The following is a 23,252-nucleotide window of genomic DNA, read 5'->3' on the forward strand; positions in this document are numbered from 1 at the left end:
CTGCTTCTTCCCTCTTTTTGTTACTTGCATTTTGCTTTTGAACGTTATGACGATTTTTTCTGTGACTTAACATTTTGGGAATAACTGGGGAAGAGAAAAAATAGCAAAGAGTAGCGTCAAATTGAAAATGTTTCTCAAAGAACTCCAAGTGTTGAATTAGTCGAGAAATTTGTCCGCTCTTGAGAAAGTGTTATTGAGACCTATCGCTACTTGTCTTCAGGTTGCCGATTATGAAATGCCCAGCTGAAGAAACGCTCGTCGACAGTTCTGAGGAACTGGTAGAGTTATTTTGGAACAATTGACCGAGTTCCTGTGACCTTGGATTGAATTTCTAATATCACTTCCTTCCACCCATAAAAAATATTTTTCACGAACATTCCCAAAGGAAAAGAGGAGACTTCTCTCATATCAATGAATGCAGCTCTATTCCACATTTAACTCAATAAAATGGGACCACCTTCTTATCGCCAAGTCCTCCTTCGGAGTACCACTATCCACCGCAAAAAATTTACATTGAAATTATTTTCTTGGCGAATGCAATTCCAAAACTGGAAAGGGAAATGTCTTTGACCCATTTTTCAGAAAATTATATATCTACAGTGTCCCATACGAGGCTCTAAATACACAAGAAACCAAATCGATCGATCGATTGTGGTAGTTGGAACACACTCAGAGAGTATGTTGGCTGTATGGTCAATCTGGGGAGCAAATAGTTTGGAATAACGAAGGTGTGTGTCAGCCCGAGGGTTCGCCTACTGGGCTCGTTTCCACCGACGGATATGGGGGTGGACCGTCATACTACTCCGCTCAGAACAGCGAAATCTTTTCTGGTAAGTCCTGCTTGGAGAATAGTATGATCAATTGACTCTAAAAACCGGATAAAGAATCTATAGTGTTCACCTAAAACACAAAAAACAGAACTGGAAGACGGCTGGTACAAGTAATCTGCCTCTATCCCACAGAAAGATTTGTGTCATCTGTGGTCAACGGTACACACAAACACAAACTATATGCGAAATAAGGGGGGAGGAAATAGTAAAGCTCAGCGGAAGTTCATGTTGGCCCTACCATCTGAGACTAGAAACGACAACCCCACAACGGTTGTGTTCCAGTCTCACTTCCAGTCTCCTCACTAAAGAGAGTAGCTTTCAGAGACTCAACGACCACAGTTTAAGATCAAAGACACTATCCCGAAGAGCAGAAGACTGCACAGGAAAAAAAGCCACCCAGAAAATTTTGATTAAAAGCTTTATTACCATATTTTTGTCGAATGGCGATAAAATATTACGAATATATAGGGAAAATGCCAATGGGGGAATACTCCACTCAAACAATCGAAAATATAGGGAAAATGTTTATCAAACATGAAAATGTTACTAAAAAGCGATCAATAAACGATTTCAAACAAATAATTTATTGAAATTTGTTTATGGTTATTAATAAAATTCTGTAGTTAAAATGATTTTCAACGTTTGTAGCATGTTCTCGCTCTCAAGAGCGAGAGAAACAACATTTTTAGGGCATAAAGAGAGCGCTACAACAATGTGCTGTGTTTTTTTTCTTGAGATGTGAGTGTCGTTGCTATGTATATTTCAAAGCATGGTCATGGAATTTTTGCGGCATGAAGGGATGGAGCGTTTGTGTGGCATTTGGCTTGTTTATTTATTTGTGCTCGGGTGAAGGCTTGTATGTAAGTTTGTTACTGTTTTTTGTTGCTGATTTTTATGAACCTAACAAACGAAGAGGGAAAGAAAAAAACGGTACGAGTTCTCATGTTTTTTTCTGCTTGGTGGTTTAGGAAGGCAGATAACATTTTTTAACCATCAGTTTGGTTTATTTTGGCAGTTCCTTTAAATCAGTCGTTGTATGTGGATCGGTAGTGCATAAATCTGTGTTTGTGTGTTTTCTTAAAGTAAATGTGCTTTTCAAGAAAATTAAATGGCCAATACATATTATAAATGATTTCACGAATATGAAAAAGGATAATAAGAATATTTTATTGGACAAAGAAGCAACCGCATGTGATATTGGTAATAACATCAAAACATTTTATATATTTCAAATATATATGGATGTACTATTTCTCACATTACAGATACCCATTTTCCGCTGATGATTTTCAATGTGGCAGAAGAATGTGTTTTATTTCACAACGTTCAATGATGTTCCCTGTATTTTATATTTAAAAGTGATTTATTTGTTTTCTTATATTAAAATTAATGTGTGGCACTAAATAATTATGTACTTCTGTTATTAATTATTCCATTCCGTTTTTCTTTCTTTCATCTGTTATTTTTTATGTACCTATGCGTCTGGTGTTGCTATTGTACTTGGCATTTTAATTAAATAAAAAAAAAACCACGACCATTTATAAATGTGTGTATGTATCATTTTTTGTGGCTTTTGGGTTTGTATTTAACAAAAAAAAACAACAAAATAATTGTAAATATGAATATTTTTTTATTGATTGGAAAAAATGCATTCAACAATTTTTTAATCAAGAAAATATTTTGTTTTTTCAAGCAAAATGTGGAATATTTTGATAAATATTTTTGTCAATATGTGAAATGTTTTATCAGTTCTGAATAAAAAAATCGATAAATATTTTAATCAATATTACAATTTTATTTTATCAACATGTATTTTTACTTTGTGATCAAAAAATTTTATCGAATTTTGTCAATATGACAATTTTTTTATTGCCGGAAAATCGATAAATTTTTGGTTGAATCTTTGAATTTCTTTATCAAATGGCTACAAATTTTTTTTCTGTGTGCGAAACCATCAAAGAAGAAAAAGTGCTTCTAACCTTCAATTGCCCGGAGTAAATCTCGCAAAGACCCACGCAAAGGAGACTCTCTCGAGAATCCTTTAGAAGTGGGCCGCTATTGAATCTTCTGGATAGACTGGGGATTCTGAAGGGAAATGGGACTACTTTTCAGTATAATTGTCAACCAAAGTCAAAAGGCGATACAGGGACCATCTGTCTTATGCGGTGATCGACAACATGCGGTGATCGGCACCAAAAAAGGGGGTCTGACAGGCCACATAAGGACCACAAAGGAAGCATTGAGAAAATGTTCAACGACAAACTATTAGACAAAACTCTACAAAGACGTGGACATGTCTAAGGGAAACTGCTAACGAACCACTTGGGCCCACATGCAAACTTTTCTGCTCTTGGGGAAATTGTAACTCTATGGGAAGGGGGCAAAATTAAGGTAGTGGAAGGATGGAATCCCTCGCCATACCAAAGCGGAGTTGTACGTTAAGGGATATGGCTGCAAACTGGAGTCGGAGCGCAGGCCCGTAGTCTTTAGCAATCAAAACCAGATCTTGGATATGAAGAGATGGGAGATCTTCCACGAGGATGCCAAATATTACAGCCAGGAGGTTAAACTTTTAGCGACACCCATGTGGGAGCCGCAACCATCAGCGATTGCCAAAAAGCTCATTTACTGGTCGACCTATGATTGAGGTCATGCTATGAACTATAGCCCGGATGGAGAAAATCAATAAAGGTAGTATAGGTTCCGTTATATTACAAAATGTAGAACTATGTCCATAATATTTTTGTGTAGAAGTTTTTTGACTACTTTAAACCTTAAATGTCAAATTACATTCGGTTTGGGTCGAAAATGTCGATAAAAAATCAAAATAGCTGAACTCGGTCGGTTATATGAGGACGATTTTAAAACGTGGACGAACGGATATGGCTTTATCGATGTAGAATGGGGTGCTGATCAAGATCTTTGGACAAGCAGTTACAAACAGTATGATAAAATTAATATACCTTACTTTATATAGTGTTGGGTATAACTAGGGCAAAATAATTGTGAATGCAAAGCTATGCGGATATACACAGAAATGGTAACAAACCAAGGATCTATTCTTCTTTTATTTGCCCCTCCGTTGTTCGGATATAAGAGATCATACATTAAATAGTTTTACAATAAAAGAATTACATTTCAATTCACATTTTTTTATTTATATTGTCGGCAGTTCTCTATTTTTGGCCGTCCTGAACAAGTTCCTTTCATTGTCATAGCCAGTCCAGTCCTGAATATTCTTTAGCCAGGAGAGTTCTCTTCCTCATATGCTGGATTTTTTAGAGCTTTTGGGCCATTGTATTCAAAATATTAAAATTGGGATAGCTTAGCGCCTTTGCTCTGAATATCTTCATTAATACAGGTCAATTTTATTGAAACGCATTTAAGTGCATCGTCAGTACAACTCAAATAAAAAAATGGAAAAGTTGGATGTACGCCAGCCATCAATAGGCTTCTTTCTCTGTGAGGCCCCCATCAACCCCAAAAATTTCGTGAGGATCCGACTAAAATTCAGACCTGTAGTGTGATTGCACACAATGGAAAACTTGATGCATTACCGACTATTGCGATATCTCTGTTTTTTGACAACCTACTTCACATTGTTGTAAAGGTGATATTTTCTACATTCTTTGCCAGGTTTTGCTTTCGACATACATCATACAGAAGAGAGATATTCGATTTGAAATAAAACGTTTGCCTTTTCTCCAAATAAGTTTTTTTCAAAACTCCGTCCCCCGAATAATATCCGACCATTACCAAAATCAATAGGTTTTTTCTCTGTGGGACCCCCATTAACACCCAAAATTTCGTGGCGATCCAATCAAAATTACGACGTGTAGCGTGATTACAAAAAAAATAAAACATGGGATGTATTACCGACTATTGCGATATCTCCGTTATTTGACCACCTTCGCCATCATTGCAAATATGGGATTTTCTACTTTCATAGTCAGACTTTGCTTTTGGAAGGTCCCCCACCAAAGCTGTGATATTCGTCATTATTATTAAAATCGCAAAAATGAAAACTTGTGTTCTATTAGCGGCTTTTGCGATATCTTCGTTGTTTGACCACCTACAACAACCTACGTAACATCGTTGCAAAACTGATATTTTCTACTTTCATTAGCAGGTCTTGCTTTTGATACATCCCATATAGAAGCGGAGATATTAGCCTTGAAATAAAATATTGACTTTTTCTAAAAATAAGATTTTGCCCATGCCGACCCCTGAATATTAGCCGACCGTCGCCAATAGGCGTCTTCCTCTGCGGGACCTTCATCAACACACAAAATTTGGTGACGATCGGATTAAAATTGCGACCTGTAGCGTGATTACAAGGTTTAGATGGACAGAAGGACGGACGGACGCACATAGCCAGATCGACTCAGCTCGTCGAGACATTAATTTTGGTATATATATGTATGGGTCTACGACCATTATTTCGATGCGTTACAAACTTTTTGACCAAATCAACTCATATACCCTACCCACATAGTGGTGTAGGGCATAAAAAGTCAAGTACAAGCAAACATTTGCGAACGATCTTCGAACAGCCCATAAACTGCACTTTTGCTAAAAATTTTGAACTTCTGTGGGGAAGGTACCCGAAGATGTTTTCCAATATAACCCTTCAAAGAACTTGATGTACATTTGGAAGAATTTTAAGATGTGAAAACTTTCGGCCCAATCGTGTACTCAGTTTGTATGTTTTAGTTTACATCAGCCACTTGATTTGATGACAGTTTCTAAGGGAGGAAGGACTCGCCCACGAAAAAAAAAATTAGTGCAAAAAATTTCATGACGATGCGAGAAGAGTGCACTTGTAACAAAACATTTTAAATTATGTGGGAGAGGTACCCAAAGAAGTGGACCGATGTAATCCATATTGGAAGCGGATATATGCATGCCTGAAAGAAATATTAGATGTGCAAAGTTTGGACCAAATCGTGTTATCGAGAGTTATCGTGAGCACCGTCTTAGAGAAAATTTTTGAACTTTTGTGGGGGAGGTACCCTCATTAGTCTATAGGTTGAGGGTATAAACGTTATGTCTTTGGATCGTATACTGGCCAATTTTCGTTGTCTCTTCTTTTCAAGCAATTTAATTGTTTTCGGTGACTGCCCGAAACAAAGTACCCTCATGAAACAAAGTACCCTTCTAATCACACGAAATACGGAGAAATGCCGTGGCTCCATGGATACACCAACGCCGAAAACGAATATCCATAAGTCGATGTAATTGTCGATACCGATACGATCAAATAGGAGATTTGTCTTACGAGCTGTTGAAATTGGATCAGACAGTCCACTACTTATCACCAGTAACAATAGGAAGCAAAAATAACTTCTTTTTGCAGAGCTCATGCAACATTTCTGACATTCCCCAGCCCAAAGTTTTAACATAGCTATCTTGGAAATAATGAATTACAATAGCCCACTAATATGTGGAAATTATGCCATATGTTTTCAAAATCGACAATACGTGTTCTGATTGCATCTAAACTTAAAATTTTCCAAAATTTTCGATTTAGAATGTTTTGTTATTTAGCGCTACCGCTGTACATGTGAGTTCTCATACACACAAATGTACATATGTAGCAAAAAAAAACACATACTTACATACATAGGTATGTATGTCTGTATGAATGTATTTCGAAATTTGCAACACTGCCGAATTTTTGGTTTTTTTTTTCGATGATCAGCATAAATGGCTGAATTGAATTTCTGTGCAGTAGAGCGTTAAGAAGACAAGACAAGGGGAACGAACGAACTAGCAACAACAAAATTCAAACTGCCGTCATAACAGCAATAAATGCAAACAACTAATAATAAAAAATCATAGTTGTTATTTTTTTCTTTTTGGTTTGAACGTTTCACATCTAACCAGGAAAGGCATAAAATAACAAAAACCAAAAAAAAAAAAAAACAGCTAGCCGCAATAAAAAATACTCTTCCATGGAGTCTTAGCATGAGACAAGATCAGTAGATAAATATGTACATTAGCAGCGTTATCAGTTGTTGCAATCACCATGGCCCATCTTCGTACAACCAATATGTACTTATCTAGTTTGTTCTAGATGCGTGGGTAAAGTTCTATTTTGGGGGAATAATCAAGGTCATACGACAAATGACAGATGTTCTATTTTTCAGTTGAGTATGTTGAATAAATATGGGGGGAGGGGAAAGGGGACCTAAATATCAATGGGTCATAAATGTGGGAGAGAAGGAAAATGTGTGTCAGACAACCATGTTCTTTGGCCATAAACAAAGTATTAGGTTGGTGAATGAAATACTTTTCAAACACTTCTTCGTGCTTGTGCACTAAAGTATTTATCACGGACATATGTTTGAGGCGGAGACACATAGACATCTGACATTCGTGCTTAAATCATTTCGAGCCACATTTGACCTTTGTTTTTTATTCTTTTGTTAGTGTGGTAAATTGAGAAAGTTAAAAAAGAATGCCAAACCTAAAAGGTTGGTTTTATACGTAACGAAAAATCAGTGATAACAAAATCAAATTCCGTTGCCATCCTGGCTTATAAATCCAAATGATACAAGGCTTTCAAAGTGATGGTATACAGAACTGACCCTACAAAATATATTAATATCAAAATCCTCCAAAAACTATTACTAAAGTCTCCAAAAACTATGACTAAAATCAACATGGCTATGCTGGAAACTTGGAAACTATGACGTATTGTTGTTCTAAATATTATCTCTTGCATTAATCATACGTCATGTCAACTACCTTGACAGAAACATAAACAGTTTGTGATGCTCATGTGTGTACTTACATACGGTATACCTTTTTGAAAATCAATAAATTTTAATTATGCCACAGAAATATTTAATAACATGCAAATGCGGTTTATGGCGAATATATTAAAATTATAATAGCATGGTATCATAAAACTGTTTACGATTTGTCTCACATATGCTTGTATGTATGCTGTGGACAAATATGGATTTACAATAATGTTGTAGCATTTAGTGATGTTATTGAGTTAAATTTTAAAGGTTCCGATGTTTTGTTTAATGGACAAGTGGTATAGCATATAATAATCTACTCCTACATCATAGCCTGTCCTTAAAGAGCAAGGTTAAATCGGCTCCAAATTGTCTAAGATGGATTTTGTGTATAAGTTCGAAACCAATTACTTTGATGAGATCTTACAAAACACGTTAGCCATAATACTGTATGCATATAAGCTGATAGACTACGAGATGAACTTCATCCACTGTGCTAGAAGTTTTATCAATTCGAAAAGCGAATAATTGTACCAAGATATACTACAGACTAAATGTAGGAAAACTTGAAGCTTCATGTATTAATTTGTGTGTAAAAACAAAATTAGCTTTCCCAATAAAAAACGACGCCACCAATGTTCGATGTAAAAATAATATTTTTGTGGTAAAAAGTTTTTTACACCGGAACTACGGTGTCCACGAAAACGGGTTAAAAAACGGTTTTCCGTTAACCGAAATTTTAAAAACCGGTTTTGTAAAATAGGTACAAATTTGCTCATAATTGATAAATATTTGATTAAAATTTGCTGCACATTTTAATATAGTATTTATCAATTATGAGCAATTTTGTACCTATTTTACAAAACCGGGGTAAATTAAGTATAACGACTTCGTTATTATAAAAATATCTTATAATTATTAATTATTTATTATTATCTTATAATTATTTATGAAGTATGACAGATGAGATATCAATATCGAGAGGAGTCAGACAAGGATGTATTTTATCTCCACTCCTATTTAATATATACTCAGAGAGAATTTTCCAAGAATCCACTACAAATATCCGGGAAGGAATACAAATAAACGGCACCTTTATAAACAACATTAGATATGCAGATGATACTACTATAATCGCTGATAGTATATCAGGACTCCAAAAATTAGTAACCCAACTCACCTTATGTAGCGAATCATATGGACTAAAAATTAATACTAACAAAACAAAGCTAATGATTGTTAGTAAGAAAAATCAACATAATGAAGCTAAATTAAAAATAAATAATGCATATGTCGAGAGAGTACATACCTTCAAATACCTGGGTGTACTTATTAATGACCAATGGGATTGCTCGAAGGAAATACGATGTCGGATAGAGATGGCAAGAGATGCATTTTTTAAATATAAGAAAATCCTTGTCAATCATGATATAAACATCGAAACAAAAGCAAGGTTTATAAAATGCTACATCTGGTCAGTTCTACTGTATGCCGTGGAGACGTGGACTATTAAAGCTGCTGATATACGACGATTGGAAGCCTTCGAAATGTGGGTCTACCGCAGAGTTTTAAAAATACCATGGACTGCGCACGTGACAAATGCCGAAGTATTGACAAGAATGAATCAAAGAAGAGAACTCATAGCTACAATCAAAAAACGAAAAACCTCATATCTGGGACACATCATGAGAAATGTAAAATATATATTATTACAAAAAATCCTGAAAGCAACAGTTGAAGGTCGGCGTACCAGAGGCCGAAAAGAGATGACCTGGCTAAAGAACATAGAAGAATGGACAAAATATAATAATTCGGCAAACCTTCTAAATGCGGCAAGAAATAGAAACACTTTTGAGATAATTGTTAATAATTTATAAATATATAGTACTAAATAATATCAAATTTAATATGTATATAAATAAGTAAATGAAATGTACCTCGATATGTATTGTATTGTATGGTCGCTTACATTCGAAAATCGAATTAGCAAATAAAGAAGAAGATAATTATTTATTATTATCTCATAATATCCCTGTTATTTGACATTAAGCCTTGAAGTGGGGACAACAAAATTAAGACTGAAATTGTGTAAAAGCCCTTACATATATCAAATTGTGTACCAAAAGAATTAAGTTGAAGTCTGGATTCTCCCTCATGCGTTGAGAACCTCAAATTATCGTGCCGGAATCAAACATGCATTCTGTTATCGTTATCCTTTACAACCTTAAATTCGACAAGTTCTTAGTTTACTAATTTAAAAACGTATGAGTAACTTCATTCAAACTACCGTTTTATATTACGTATACACAGTTTTTTCATAGGTCGTTCAATTGAACTAGATTGGTAAGTTACCTTTTGTCGGTATCGGCATCGTTTTTAATCTTTTGGGTTGGAAGTACTGACTTGCCCCAAATAGAATGGGCAGCATTGACAACCTGCCGTAAAAAATCTTAAAAGATCCGAGAAATTTTCTTAACCTCTCATTTTGCTAACATTTTTGAGATGTTGTTTGGGAGGTACCCGAAAGAGTGGTCTTATCCAAAGTTAAACGGTTACTTACTTTGAGTGTTATCGTGCACACAACTTTAGCGAAAATTTTTTTATTCACACCAGTACAGGTTGCATCTATTATCCTATCTGAATGAAATGTAATGGTTTTTAAGTAAAGGAACGTTTTTCGAGTAAAAAGTGGTAAAGGGCTCTGCACCTTGAACAGAAATTTTGATGAAATTTGGAAAATGTGGCCGAATTTGGTCTAGAAAAAATTCCCCTAAATTATAATGAAATCGTGGTGGTGTAGAGTGCCATACAGTCGTCCCTGACCGATCCTTCCTTACTGGTTGATCATATCAAAGTATCCTCCTTAGCATTAAGTCTGAGGGTATAATTGCTAGTGACAGTTTTTAAATTAAGCCGTTTTCAGGAGAGATCAATTTTGCTTTAGGTTAAAGCCTTAAAGACAGAAACTCTGTTTCCTATCAACTCATCAAATAAAATCGGTTAACATCCTTAATTTGTTAACATCAATGTTTAATCGGTTAACATCAATGTTAAAAAAATGTGACTTATTCAATTTTCCAAATAACGGCTGAACATTGTTCAGCTTGTCTCTGTGTCCTATCAATACAAGACAAGAGACAACGAAAAAAGTGAATAAGATAAGTGTATGAGTTCGAATCGCACACATGTGATTTTTAACGAAATCGAAAACAAATCAAATTAAATTTAAAAATCAATAAATATCAAACTATAAATGTTATTGGTAATTTCATTCCGCAGACAATTCTTCTTCACTTTGCATGCAGATCGTAACAAAAACAAAACATGATGTTGCTGAGTCAAGCCTCTGCAACAGAACGACCTCCAAGTAAATTTAAAAGGAAAAATACCAGAAATTAAACAACAATAAAAACAACAACTTACCTGTTTCTCAACCAATGGCCTTCGATAGATGAAATCCTTTTTGGCCGAATACAATTCGGGTGGTATGCCTTTAAAGGAATACCGCAGCACACTGTCTTCATCCTCTGAGCCATAGGCATTGGCCGTTGAAATATCACCATGTCGTAGTGCAACCGATTCTGTTGATTCGGCATTTGGATTTTCATTGGATGTTGAGGGTAGAAAACTAAACGACTCCGTTGCCACCGGACAATCGCTGAGTGTGTGTTCACAGGAGTGGCAACAGCTACGATGTTGATGTGAAGAATATGAAGACCATGATTCCGATGTATTTGAACGTAATGTGGCTGAGGCACTGGTCGATGGCTGTTGGCAATAGCCCTGACAACAACAGGGCACCGATTCAATAACATCCACTGTCGAGGTGGAAGAGGGTGCCCTAGTGTGCCCGGTGCGACTCATGGGAGCCAATAAACTTTCCGCCTCTGTTGTCATCGTCAAAACGCACGTGCTAGCCTTATCTTATTACAAACTACCCGTTTAGATGTTGGATGAACCGATCGATAGATGGGTGGGTGTTTGACAGTTGATAAAAGGGCTGGCGGGTTTGACGTGTTGACGGTAGACGACAATACACCCAAGCTCACCACAGCCGTGGGTGTGTATGTGTGTGTTATTAGCCAAGTTTGCAGAGGAATTCCTAATTTTGCAAATTGTGTTTGGCCGTAGGGTGTAATTATTATGCTAGGCCCGTCCGTCACTCTCGTCGCGTAGTAAAGCTGACGGGGGCATTGATTCAATAATGGTTTCAGTTTGATTTTGAATTTGTTAGAGGTTGATTGCTGATCGCCGTTGTTGTTGTTATTGGTTGTCGCCGCTTGTTACGAAGTTAAGTTGTAGGTTTTGATTGATTTTTCACTTTTTCTGGCATATGGACTGTGTTTTGTTGTTAATAATTATTTCCGTTTACTGCTTAGCTAATAAGTGACACAACTACAATCACTGCCACTGCGGCATGGAAGCTTTTGCTTTCATTGAAGAAATTGCCAAATTTGTGTTTAATTGAAATTTGATATTCTTGAACTGTTACTTAAGACACATTTTTGGAACAATTCATGTTTTTATCTAAAAGAGATTAAATAAGGTTATGTAAAATAAATTTTAAAGGTTTTGTTTCCATATTTCACTTCGTCGCTTAAGTTTACTGTTTGGTCCACACACGCACACATTTGATTGATGATTTATGTTGAGATTTTGGTTGCAATCAATTTTTGCTTTATTTTGTGATTTTGTTCTGTTTCGTGTTGTTTTTTTTCTTGCTAACAATCTCCAGTGACATATCACACGCACCACTTTCATTCACTTTTCATGTAAAAAATCACAATGTGTTGCGATTAAATTGATCGATGATATCGCATTTGAAATTGGGCAGAGCTGTAGCGCAAAATCGTTTCTGTTGTTTTTTTTCGGTTTTTGTTAAGAGCCCAACTAATTTTCGTACACTTCAGTCGACATTCGGTTAAGGTCACCACCACCATGTCATTAGGCTTTGTTTATATTGGCCGGTATTTGTCAAAGAGTTTCAAGTTTTAATTTCGTGTTTTTTCTTTTCGTTTTCTTCACAATAAATGACCATTTTTTTCTTTGATAAAAATACTACACTGGCAGAAATTAAATCCGAATTATTTAAAATATAGTTCGATTAAGAACCATGAATGAATAATTTCTTCAAAATAATTAAATCAGAAAAGACTAAATGCCCGGTTAAATGTTCCCATAATTTTGAAAGAAAATCGGAGAGAGCCTATCTGGGTTGTTTATCTATAGCCATGACTATCTGTAAGGAGAGTTTTTGAAAAATATCAAAATTTGGGCCGTAAATAAATAAATAAATAAATAAGTAAATAAATAAATAAATACATAAATAAATAAATAAATAAATAAATAAATAAATAAATAAATAAATAAATAAATAAATAAATAAATAAATAAATAAATAAATAAATAAATAAATAAATAAATAAATAAATAAATAAATAAATAAATAAATAAATAAATAAATAAATAAATAAATAAATAAATAAATAAATAAATAAATAAATAAATAAATAAATAAATAAATAAATAAATAAATAAATAAATAAATAAATAAATAAATAAATAAATAAATAAATAAATAAATAAATAAATAAATAAATAAATAAATAAATAAATAAATAAATAAATAAATAAATAAATAAATAAATAAATAATTAATTAATTAATTTATTAAAATATAAATTAATTAAAATATAAATCAAATATATTAATTAAATAAAATAAATTAAAATGAATTAAATTATTAAAATAAAAATAAATAATAATAATAATTGTTCCACAAACAGATGGGACAAGGGAGACTTCTCTCATATCAATGAGTGCATCCCGATTCATATTAGCTCAATGATATGGGACCTACTGTTTACTACCGAACGGCGCGTCCTAAGACACCACTTGTAGAGAAGTTTTACATCGCTGAAATACTCAGGAAATGTTGCCAATATCACTGAGGGGTATTTTGTCACCGTTGAAAATTTGATGTTGCCTGGCCTGGGAATGGAACCCACGACCTTTAGCGTGCAAGGGTGTACATACCATTGCACCACGGTGGCACCCATAAAAAATTAAATAAATTAACGTGAAATAAATTAAAGCAAAATAAAAAATAACATAAAATGAAATAAAATAAAAGAAAATTTAAATAAAATAAAAGTGAACAAATACCAAAATATAGCGGATTTGTTCCTCGGGGCTATATCAAAACGTTCACCGATTTAACCTATTTTCAGTACCAAACATGCAAGCGGTAACACAAAGCATAGTACAAAAAAATACACTATCCTGGATATTTTAAACAGGTGGATGATATAATATCAATAATTTTATGCAACTGAATATCAGAGTAAGTTTTTAAATTTTATTTCAAAAGACCCCGTGAACGGCAATTTGAGTCTTTAGGAAGTAACATTTGATTTCGAATCTTCAAAAGCATAGTAGTGAGCAATACCAGACAAAGACAACTCAACATACGCCGAAGAAAAAAGCAGAAGATCTGCGCTTTTGGAAATCAATTCTTAGTTCAACTTATAAAATAAATATTATGTGTAGGGCCCATACATTAACTGTTCAAAATGTTTTTTTGCTGTCTTGGATTTAAGGGTGGACAAGAGAAGGCGTATTCTAATTTCGCAGGGTGAATACCGATATGTTGGCATCGTAATTGGATAGTCAGAACTGTGTATGGTACATAGTATAACACCACTTACAGACAACTCGCGCTGAGGTATTTAAGGATCGTTGCAAATATTTGGTCTAATGTTGATTTGCTAACGATTGCACCACAGGATTTCGGAATCGAGGTATTTTTGGCTCGACTCCGACTCCAAACCCATGGTCACAACTAGAAGAACGTTCACACATATTAAATATAAGAACTTGGCTTAAGGGTCAGGTAAGTAACCTAACCCGGGAACAAATATTACTATGGAAAAACGAAATAAAGGCATTCTATGATCTGTTTCTTCTTTACTATTTTGTTTATATTCTCACAAAATAAAATCAACAAAATTAGCCACTATCCGGTCATAGACCCACTTTTCTGAAGAAATTGGGATTTAAAAGATAAATATTTACTTAAATAAAATGAAGATAAAGAAAAAAGTCGAGCTAAGTTCCTCATTCTTATTGCTGTTTTTGGTATTTTTTGCTTGCGATCTTTACCGATGCATAAATCTTTGTCACTAATCAATTTGTTGTTGTCTATTTATTTTTAAATAGTAATTTTTTGCTAGTTTTTTTTTTTTTCGTTTACAACGCTGCTCCGCCGACAATGTTTACACAAATACTTTTGTTAAACTTTCAAACATGTGCCATTCAAAGACATTGACATTAACCGCTAATTTATTTGAAAGAAACAAAAAACACAACAATTTTTGCTGCTTTGCGCCAATATTCCACGGTTGGGGGCCGGACTTGGGTGGGGGTTTCACGGCATGCTTGATTTTTTCACTAAGGTTTTTTGTTCAGTTTTGTTTGCTTTTTTGTTGCTGCCATAGTTTATAAGCGTTTAGGCAGTTTCAATGATTTTTGCAGTTTTTTGTTGTTGTTGGGTTTTTGTTGCTGTAGGTTTTTTGGCGTTGCTTTTAAGCTTCAAATAAATCGAACAGTAAACTGAAGTGAAGCGAAGCGAAACGAAACAAAACATATCGAATTAGACGTCATTTGACTTTGGTGTTTATTTAATTTATTGTTTTTTGTTTTTAATTTTTGTTAATGCAGAACCACAAAAATAAACATTTAATTATAAACTTTTCATTAAAAATAAAAGAACACGAACGAACACACAGTCACACGCACACTAGAACACTTTCAAAGTGTTAAACGTTTTTTAAATAGATTAGCTTTGTTTTTCTTATTTTTATTGTTGTTGTTTTGGTGGGGAGACATTATTATTTTTTCCAATGAATTGCAATAAAAATATGTTTATTAGATTTTATTTTTTTTTTATTTTTTATTATAATAACTTTTTAATATATTTTTGTTGTCTTTATTTTTAATTTCAAAATAAACAAAAAACGCATGACAATTTTTGTCTGTATTATTTTTCAAACACATTGGCGTAGGTTAGTTTTGCATAAGAAATTATATGTTCTCCTTGTTCGTATAATGTATAATATAATGTACATATACATACATATATAATCTCACACAACTCGTTTATAACGACCTCGCTTATTGCAGATATTTGCATATTAAAGGGACATTTGAAGATAATTTGGAAAATATACCGGAGGAGTAATATTCTTGGCAAAATTTTCAATGAAACCAGAAAATAAATATTATAAAATAAAATAAATATAAATATTAAATTAATATTTCAGCCCTATTTTATAGAGCCCAGTAGGCTTATTCTGTAACTTTTAACAACTGTCGCTATTGTTGAAATTTCTTTTGTTTTTGTAACAACAACAAAACAAACAAATAAGTTTGTTGTAAAATAAACAACTTTCAACACTAAATAACAAACCATTATATTTTCCAATAAAATCTCAGAATGGACAAGGGTAAAATTCTTTTAATTTTTAAGAGCGCATCCCGATTCGTTAAGAGGCTTATAGTCGAATTACGAACAAAGTATAACATCACTCCCAGAAGACTTTCACATGTCTGAAATGCTCCGAAAAAATGTAGTCAATATTATGCTGAGGTGTTCAATGATCGTTGCAAATACATGATGTAATGCTGACTTTGCTAACCATTTCACCAGAGTCACACACCGAAAGCACGTTCACACACATTCACGATAAGAACTTGGTTTTGGGGGTAACCAACCCTAGGAATAAATATTATTCTGGAAAAACGAAACAAATACTAAATGTTTAGCTCTGTGGACAATGACAAAATGTTGGTCATTTAAAGAAAGAAGGCATGTAAAGAAAGATCTTCATTTTTACAAAATAGAAAAGTAGAAATAGAATCTCTAGATCCACAGGATTATCAGGCAGGTTTGAGTTCATACTGTTGCTGTCGCCGACGCTATAAGAGCCTATCTAATGAATATAGTCTTCATGACGCACCATTCGTGGCAGTGGAAGAACAACAGCTGCCTGGACAAACCAGAATTGTTTTGACCCAAACCTGAATTGTTTTGTGTTTAAAATATTGAAACTGTTCCAAAAAATTCAGTTTTGCATTGTTTTTGTCCATTAAAAATTTGGTCGAATGAGTTATAAGCCCGTATTATAACGATTTACATGGCTAATCGGTGTAAAATGAACATAAAATAAAATGAACAAAAAAATCCTTTCACGAATAATGGAGGTTTGCGGATAATCGATTCCCGGATAATCAAGGTTCGACTGTATAATGATTATATCGTTTTTCCTGGAAGACATATTTCGCCCACTTGAGTTATATTTGGTAGACTAACTGCTTACTTTTCCACTAATATCAATTAGAGGTCGTACAATGTGCACAAAGTAAGAGTGTTGTTCAAGGAAGATGCCAATAATTTTGGATAATGATTGGATAAAATTTAGTAGGTGAAACTGACCATAACATTTGTGGGAAAAATATACAAATTTAATTTTTGGTCCACATTTTAATTTCTGGTGAAAATATTACGACAAATTACGAAAACAAAATTTGAAAGACAACTCTTGACCTATCCTTTGATGCAAATTACATAAATGTAGTGAAATGCGAAAAGAGCATTAAAAACAGAAAACAAAAATTTTTTCCTCGAGCTCCGAGATATTTGGAACGATACAAAGCATAATCACGGAAAAGGAAATTAAGTAAGTTGTCGGAAATTTCGATAATGTTGGTTAAAAAATATATGAGTTATTCAATTTGTGTCCTAACTTTTTGGGTTTTTTATTAATATTTTGTATTTCTTAACATTGGCAACACCAAGCGAATGATTGTTATTAATTAAAAATATCATGATAAAAATTATACGCACTGGGGTTTCAATGTGAAAAAACTAATAAATGTTCACTCAATCCAATATCTTTTAAGCCTAAGTGTAGAAGGTGTTACCCAAATGAACGAGTCACCATAGTCAATCTTAAAACTTGACATGACTTTGGGAATTACTCTTTTCAATAATTATCGTGACCAACAGCCATTTTAGTTGGTCACCATAGTCGTTTTTACAGCTTTCGAGCCATTATGCCAAGAAGCATGGGCGTGCCCACAAAAATATTGTTCTTATCAGGACCACAAGAACTACCATTGGTAAAAACATTACAAGGATCCTAACTTAAACTGCACTTAATTGTATACTCAATTCGAAAGTTATCATGCTCACCCATAATTTGATTGCGCCAAATCGGTTACTCCCTTCGAGAGTTATCGTCTTAACCAGCCGGCCATACAGACCGACAAACATGTCTAAATCGATTTCAAATTGTCTGAAAGGAATTTGAAATGAATGTAAAGTCTAAAACCATTATTTCAATGAGGATCATTTATGTATGTACCCTCTGTGTCTATGGGATAGAGAGTATAATAGAAGCAAATTACATATATAAAATCAAAATCTTGGTATTATCCGCATGTAAAGGTTAGTTCACCATTAGATACGGATTATAGATGTATTTAAAAAGGTTATTTAGCTTTGCCGACATAAACGTACCCTCAGCCTACGTGAACTGAAACTAGTATCTATGGTCAGATCGAATACCGCTTACGCTACCAAAATAATTTTCCCCAATAATTATGTCTTTAGGGAGTTTTTTTTTGGAATAAGCTCAAAAGTGTTGTATATATATTTCGGAAGTGAATTTTATTTTGGGAGTCATTCTTTTCAATGGATATCGCGATATCGAACTGTATGTAAGATTCGCAGAAATATTACAATGTTCAAATGAAGACATAGGCCTGAATTCGCTTTCCTTACTAAACGGACCTTGCCCACAACTTTATTTTGGTTCTTAACCAACCGGCAAACATCGTTAACTATCGTAATCATTAGCCTGTTACCAAACTACCGTTGTTGTAGGAAATCTTTGATTGAAAATAAAAGCAACTCAAGTATTTTTCAAAAAACAGAAGTTTGGTGGTAGTTCAAACGAATTTGTATTTGAATCGTCTTAGTGAAACAGGCCATTAAAATTTAAGAAAAATCAAATTATCGAATATATGCCGGACTACCCTGTTACACATACAAATTGACCTCAGAATATTTTTATACCCTACACCATAATTTGGGTGGTATAATTTTATTTGTCAGTCCGCTTGTAACACATCAAAATATTCGTCGAAGACCCTATAAAGTACACATATTCTTGACCAGCATAAAATTCTAAGTCTGTCTGTCTGTATGCTGAAATAAAGATACAGCTCGTAATATTCAAGACAGAGCTTCATAATTCGTTACTACAAATAGGTTATGTTTGGTATTACAAATAGGTTATATCGGTCTATTTTTTGTACCTCCCGGTATTTTGAAGATTGAAGCCTCAATATTCAACCGAAATGGCTGAAATTTGGTGCTTAGTTTTCGCTGGGGTTATAAGAGTTTCCAACAGAAATCTGTCGGAATAGATCCACGTATTCATACAGTCGCAATTGAACGGTCTTTCCCGATTTTCGTATTTTGAAGCTTTCAAACCGAAATGACTGAAATTGGGCATTTAGTCTTTGATGGGGGTACAAAACATTACAATAGGTACAAAACATCCCATGTAAAAAATCAGACAGTATAGCTCCACGTTTTGGCGTAGCCCTCATATAAGAAATGTTGTATTCCGACAATATAGAAAACCTACTCGCAAAAAACTATCCATATATATGTATGTATAAAGTTTTTAGTCTAGCAACCATAAACCGGTATTGCCAAATTTTATGTATTTCGAGGAATATATTTTTTGTCAAATTTTCGAATCAAAATTGCTGTAATTAGGTATTGCGTTTGTCAGAGGATACAAATACTCAATTTCAAAAACGATGTGAGGTCTTTTAAAGTATTTTGCTTAATTTTCCTTATGAAGTGGACGATTTCAGAAACTCAATCGGTAGGATTCCTCCACGTTGAAAAATATCAATATAAAGTGATCTTCATCAATTTAATTCAATACAAATCGTGGTGGAGTGTATAAAAAGTTTGGCCCCGTAGAACTTTACGCCTTTTTATACCCCCAGCATTTATGCTAACGAGAGTATAAACACTTTCATACGGGCAAAATGTGCCTCATCGAAACAATGGTTTTAGACCCCAAGTATGTTTAGCTGAAATGTGTTTCAGACAATTTGGGGTCGATTGAGCAATGTCCGTCCGTCTGTCTGGCTGGAGCGCATGATAACCCTCGAACGGATCAACCGATTCGATCCAAAATTTGGCTTTCGGAATATTTTGTCCAAACTTAGTTTAAGTTAGAAGATGGATAATATCGGTCCACTCCTTCCGGTACCTCCCCCACAAAAGTTCGGAAAATTTGTACGTACGATAACTCTTGAAAGGAGTAACCGATTTGGTCAATACTTTGCAAATCGTGAAATGTCTACCAGACTTAAATGAGGTTGCAATATGAACTCAATAGGTCCACTCCTTCGGGTACCTCCCACACAAAATTTGGGATAAGTTCAGTTTAGGACCTGCTAGCGAATTACTTTGATTTTTGTTTTAGCAACTTGTATTCACTGCTCCCCATACGTCGGTGCAAGTTTCATCAGGCGCAAGTCCACACTACCTAAGAAAATAGCCTGAAATTTGCAAAAAAAAAACCCCTATGACACCGTGTGAGGTGGTTGGAGCGCAAGATAACTCTCGAACGGATCTGCCGATTACGTCCAAAATTTAACCTTAGTAATATTTTGTCCAAACATAGTTTAAGTTCGAAGATAAGCAATATCGGTCCACTCCTTCAGGTACCTCTCCCACAAAAGTTCAAAATTGTTCGTACGGTAACTCTTGAAGGGTGTGACCGATGTTATCCATACTTTGCACATCCTAATATATCTACCAGATATAGATCAGGTTCGAATATGGACTATATTTGTGTACTCCTTCTGGAACCTCTCACACAAAATTTCGGATAAGTTCACTTTAACACCTGCTCTCGTAGCGATTTGCATTCGCTACCTCCATTACGAGGTAAACTTTTTTTCAGGGGCAAGTCCATATTTCTTGGGAAAACAGCCGGAAAGGTGGAAAAAAAACCCTATGTCACCACATGTGGCGGTTGGAGAGCACGATAACTCTCGAACTGTTTAACCGATTTGGACCAACATTTGGTCTTCGTCATATTATATCCAAACTTAGTTTCATGGGCCAATACCAGTCCACAACTATCCCCAATATTTAAAAAATGTCACTAAAATGGTAGGACGATATCACTTGAATGGGGCAACCAATTTGGTCCAAACTTTGGATCTCTTAATGTTTTGTCAACATTTAGTTTAACTTCTAAGCGTACCTCCCACACAAAAGTTCAACATTTTTATCTTAGTGCAGTTAATTCCTAATCCAAAATTCTGAAGAGACCTTAAATCCAATCGACCTATCCGTAGGTGAAAGTTTCACTTCACATTGGCTGAGGGTATATATCTGTCGGCACTTTTTTACTTGTTTACTTGGTATTCTTAAGTCGGGTTTGAATAGTTTGAAGCATAGTTTGAAGCTTAGGAGTGAATATTACACCCTAAACCGAGTAAAATGTTGATATATATTACTGCGAGCGAATATATAAATAATTTTAACTGCACTTTATTATGCAAAATATAAAATTTGTTGATAGGTCTTAATTAATTCGGTTTTAAGTGTTTTAGGAAGACAAACTTATATACGTATTTCAAACATGACATTTGCACTGTTACATACATACATATGTTCCACCACAACCCCGAACGGACAAGGGAGACTTCTCTCATATCAATGAGTGCACGCCGATTCATATTAGCTCAATGATATGGGACCTACTGTTTATCGCCGAGTCCGAACGGCGTGTCTTAAGACACCACTTTGTAGAGAAGTTTTGCATGGCTGAAATACTCAGGAAATGTCGCCAACATTACTGAGGAGTATTTTGCCACCGTTGAAAATTTTGATGTTGCTTGGCCTGGGATTCGAACCACTGACCTTCTGAGTACAAGGCGGTCGTGCTAACCATTGCACCACGGTGGCCCCCATTTGCACTGTTAGGTTTATTGAAAATAATTCAGGTGGACCTAATGTTTTAGGATTTTGAACTCAGGGCTGTACCGGATGTAGATATGTTGACCGTTTTCAGGGGCACAATTTGGGAAAGCACAGGATTTTCAAATTTTTATAATATTGAATAAAATGTTTATTATTATTACTTTAAGATTTAAAACGTTTAAAAATATCGTATATTCTTGTTGCGATATTATAGAATTTGAATATGTTTTCATAACATCAAAACTAACTAAATTAATCTGTTGAAGGCACAAACACTGCCTAAACCAAACGCCAAAAATTCGGTATTTTCTTTCCATTTATTTGGTTGTGATTGAAACGTAAATGGCATATATTCATGTTTTAACCATTTTTTCAAGTGTTGGTTTTTAAGCCCAACAGGTTGCAGGTCGTTATAAACGAATAGGAAATTTCATATTGTAAAACATTAAAAATATTATTTTTTAAATTTTTATTTTATTCATAATTTTTTTTTAATCACCTCTTTATTCAAAAATAATTTTATTTTTATTCTTTTTTGAATAATTTCCACTTAACACAAAAATATTCAATTTTGAAATAATTATCATAATTTTTTGTAGTGACAAATTAAAAATTTTTCAATATTTTCATTGCAAATTCTTTCACAATTTGCAACAGCGATTACTTTGATCAACACGAATTTACACTTCTTCGAAAACCAAAAAACGACACTGCCACACTTTTTTAGTAAACTTTAAAAATCGACCATTATTTTCTGTTGTTTTTTAATTTATTTTATTATTAACAAAATTTGTTTAGAGCACACTTTTGTTGTTATTGTTGCTATATTTTATTGAATTTCTTTCGTTTGCTGTTACAAAAAACACTATATTTCTTCTTTTTTGTTAATTTGAGTTATGTGTTATGGCTGGCGTTGAATTTTTGAGCGCTTGTCGTTCGTTGCCTCATAAACACGCGTCCAATACTGCTCTATGGGTCTGGTCTGATGTCTGTCGTTTCAGACTTTATTATTTTTTGTGTTTTTTGCTGTTGCTGTTTTTTTTATTTTTTCATTTTTGTCTTGATCATCAGTTGGCGGCTTTTAGAGTATTTGGTAGTATTGCCAGAGCTCTCTGTGTTAAATTGTGATGTATGTTTGCATAGATCTGCTGCTCTACACAAGTTTGTCGGTGTGTGTGTATGTGTCTGATTGTGTGTGCAGGGTTTCTATCTTCTACTCAGCAACTAAATAATTTGTATCGGTACCACTTCTCTACAAAAACAACAGCAGCAACATTTTCATTTCATGCAGACAGACGACAACAACCATAAAATGAGCCAATTTGTATCTGTTTGCGAACCGGCAAAACGCGTAACCAAACGCTCTACCAGTAACTACTGAGCAAAGCAAATCTAAGCGCAGCACGACATTAAACAAATGACAAACACAATTCCCCATAAAATCCGCCAGCAAAAAAAGAGAATTTAATTTTTTTCTTTCGTTAATAAATTAAAATCTGTAAAATTAAACTCACACACACATTAAAATATGTGAACTCATAAGTAATTTCTTATGCTATTTTGCATTCTCAGTGGCTCTCTCTAAGCCTC

General features: G+C 34.2%; 1 protein-coding gene across 4 annotated transcripts in view; it reads right to left on the reverse strand.

The window, feature by feature from the left end:
- AdamTS-A (ADAM metallopeptidase with thrombospondin type 1 motif A) overlaps nt 1-23,041 on the reverse strand; it is a 328,356-nt gene extending 305,315 nt beyond the window's left edge. The window contains exons 1-2 of one of the 4 annotated variants that reach the window (XM_073963190.1): nt 22,908-23,041; nt 11,003-12,106 (exon numbers count right to left, since the gene is read on the reverse strand). In XM_073963190.1, coding sequence (XP_073819291.1) covers nt 11,003-11,476 — 474 coding nt within the window. In that variant the 5' untranslated portion in view covers nt 11,477-12,106; nt 22,908-23,041. Of the gene's footprint in view, nt 1-11,002; nt 12,107-22,161 lie in introns of all 4 variants that reach the window. The other 3 variants (XM_073963191.1, XM_073963189.1, XM_073963188.1) reach the window with 3 other exon arrangements.
- Between the last annotated feature and the right edge of the window lie 211 nt (nt 23,042-23,252).

Source organism: Musca autumnalis, unplaced genomic scaffold (genome assembly GCF_047663935.1).
Source record: "Musca autumnalis isolate F117 unplaced genomic scaffold, ASM4766393v1 scaffold_1, whole genome shotgun sequence".
NCBI classification, from domain to species: Eukaryota; Metazoa; Arthropoda; class Insecta; order Diptera; family Muscidae; genus Musca; species Musca autumnalis.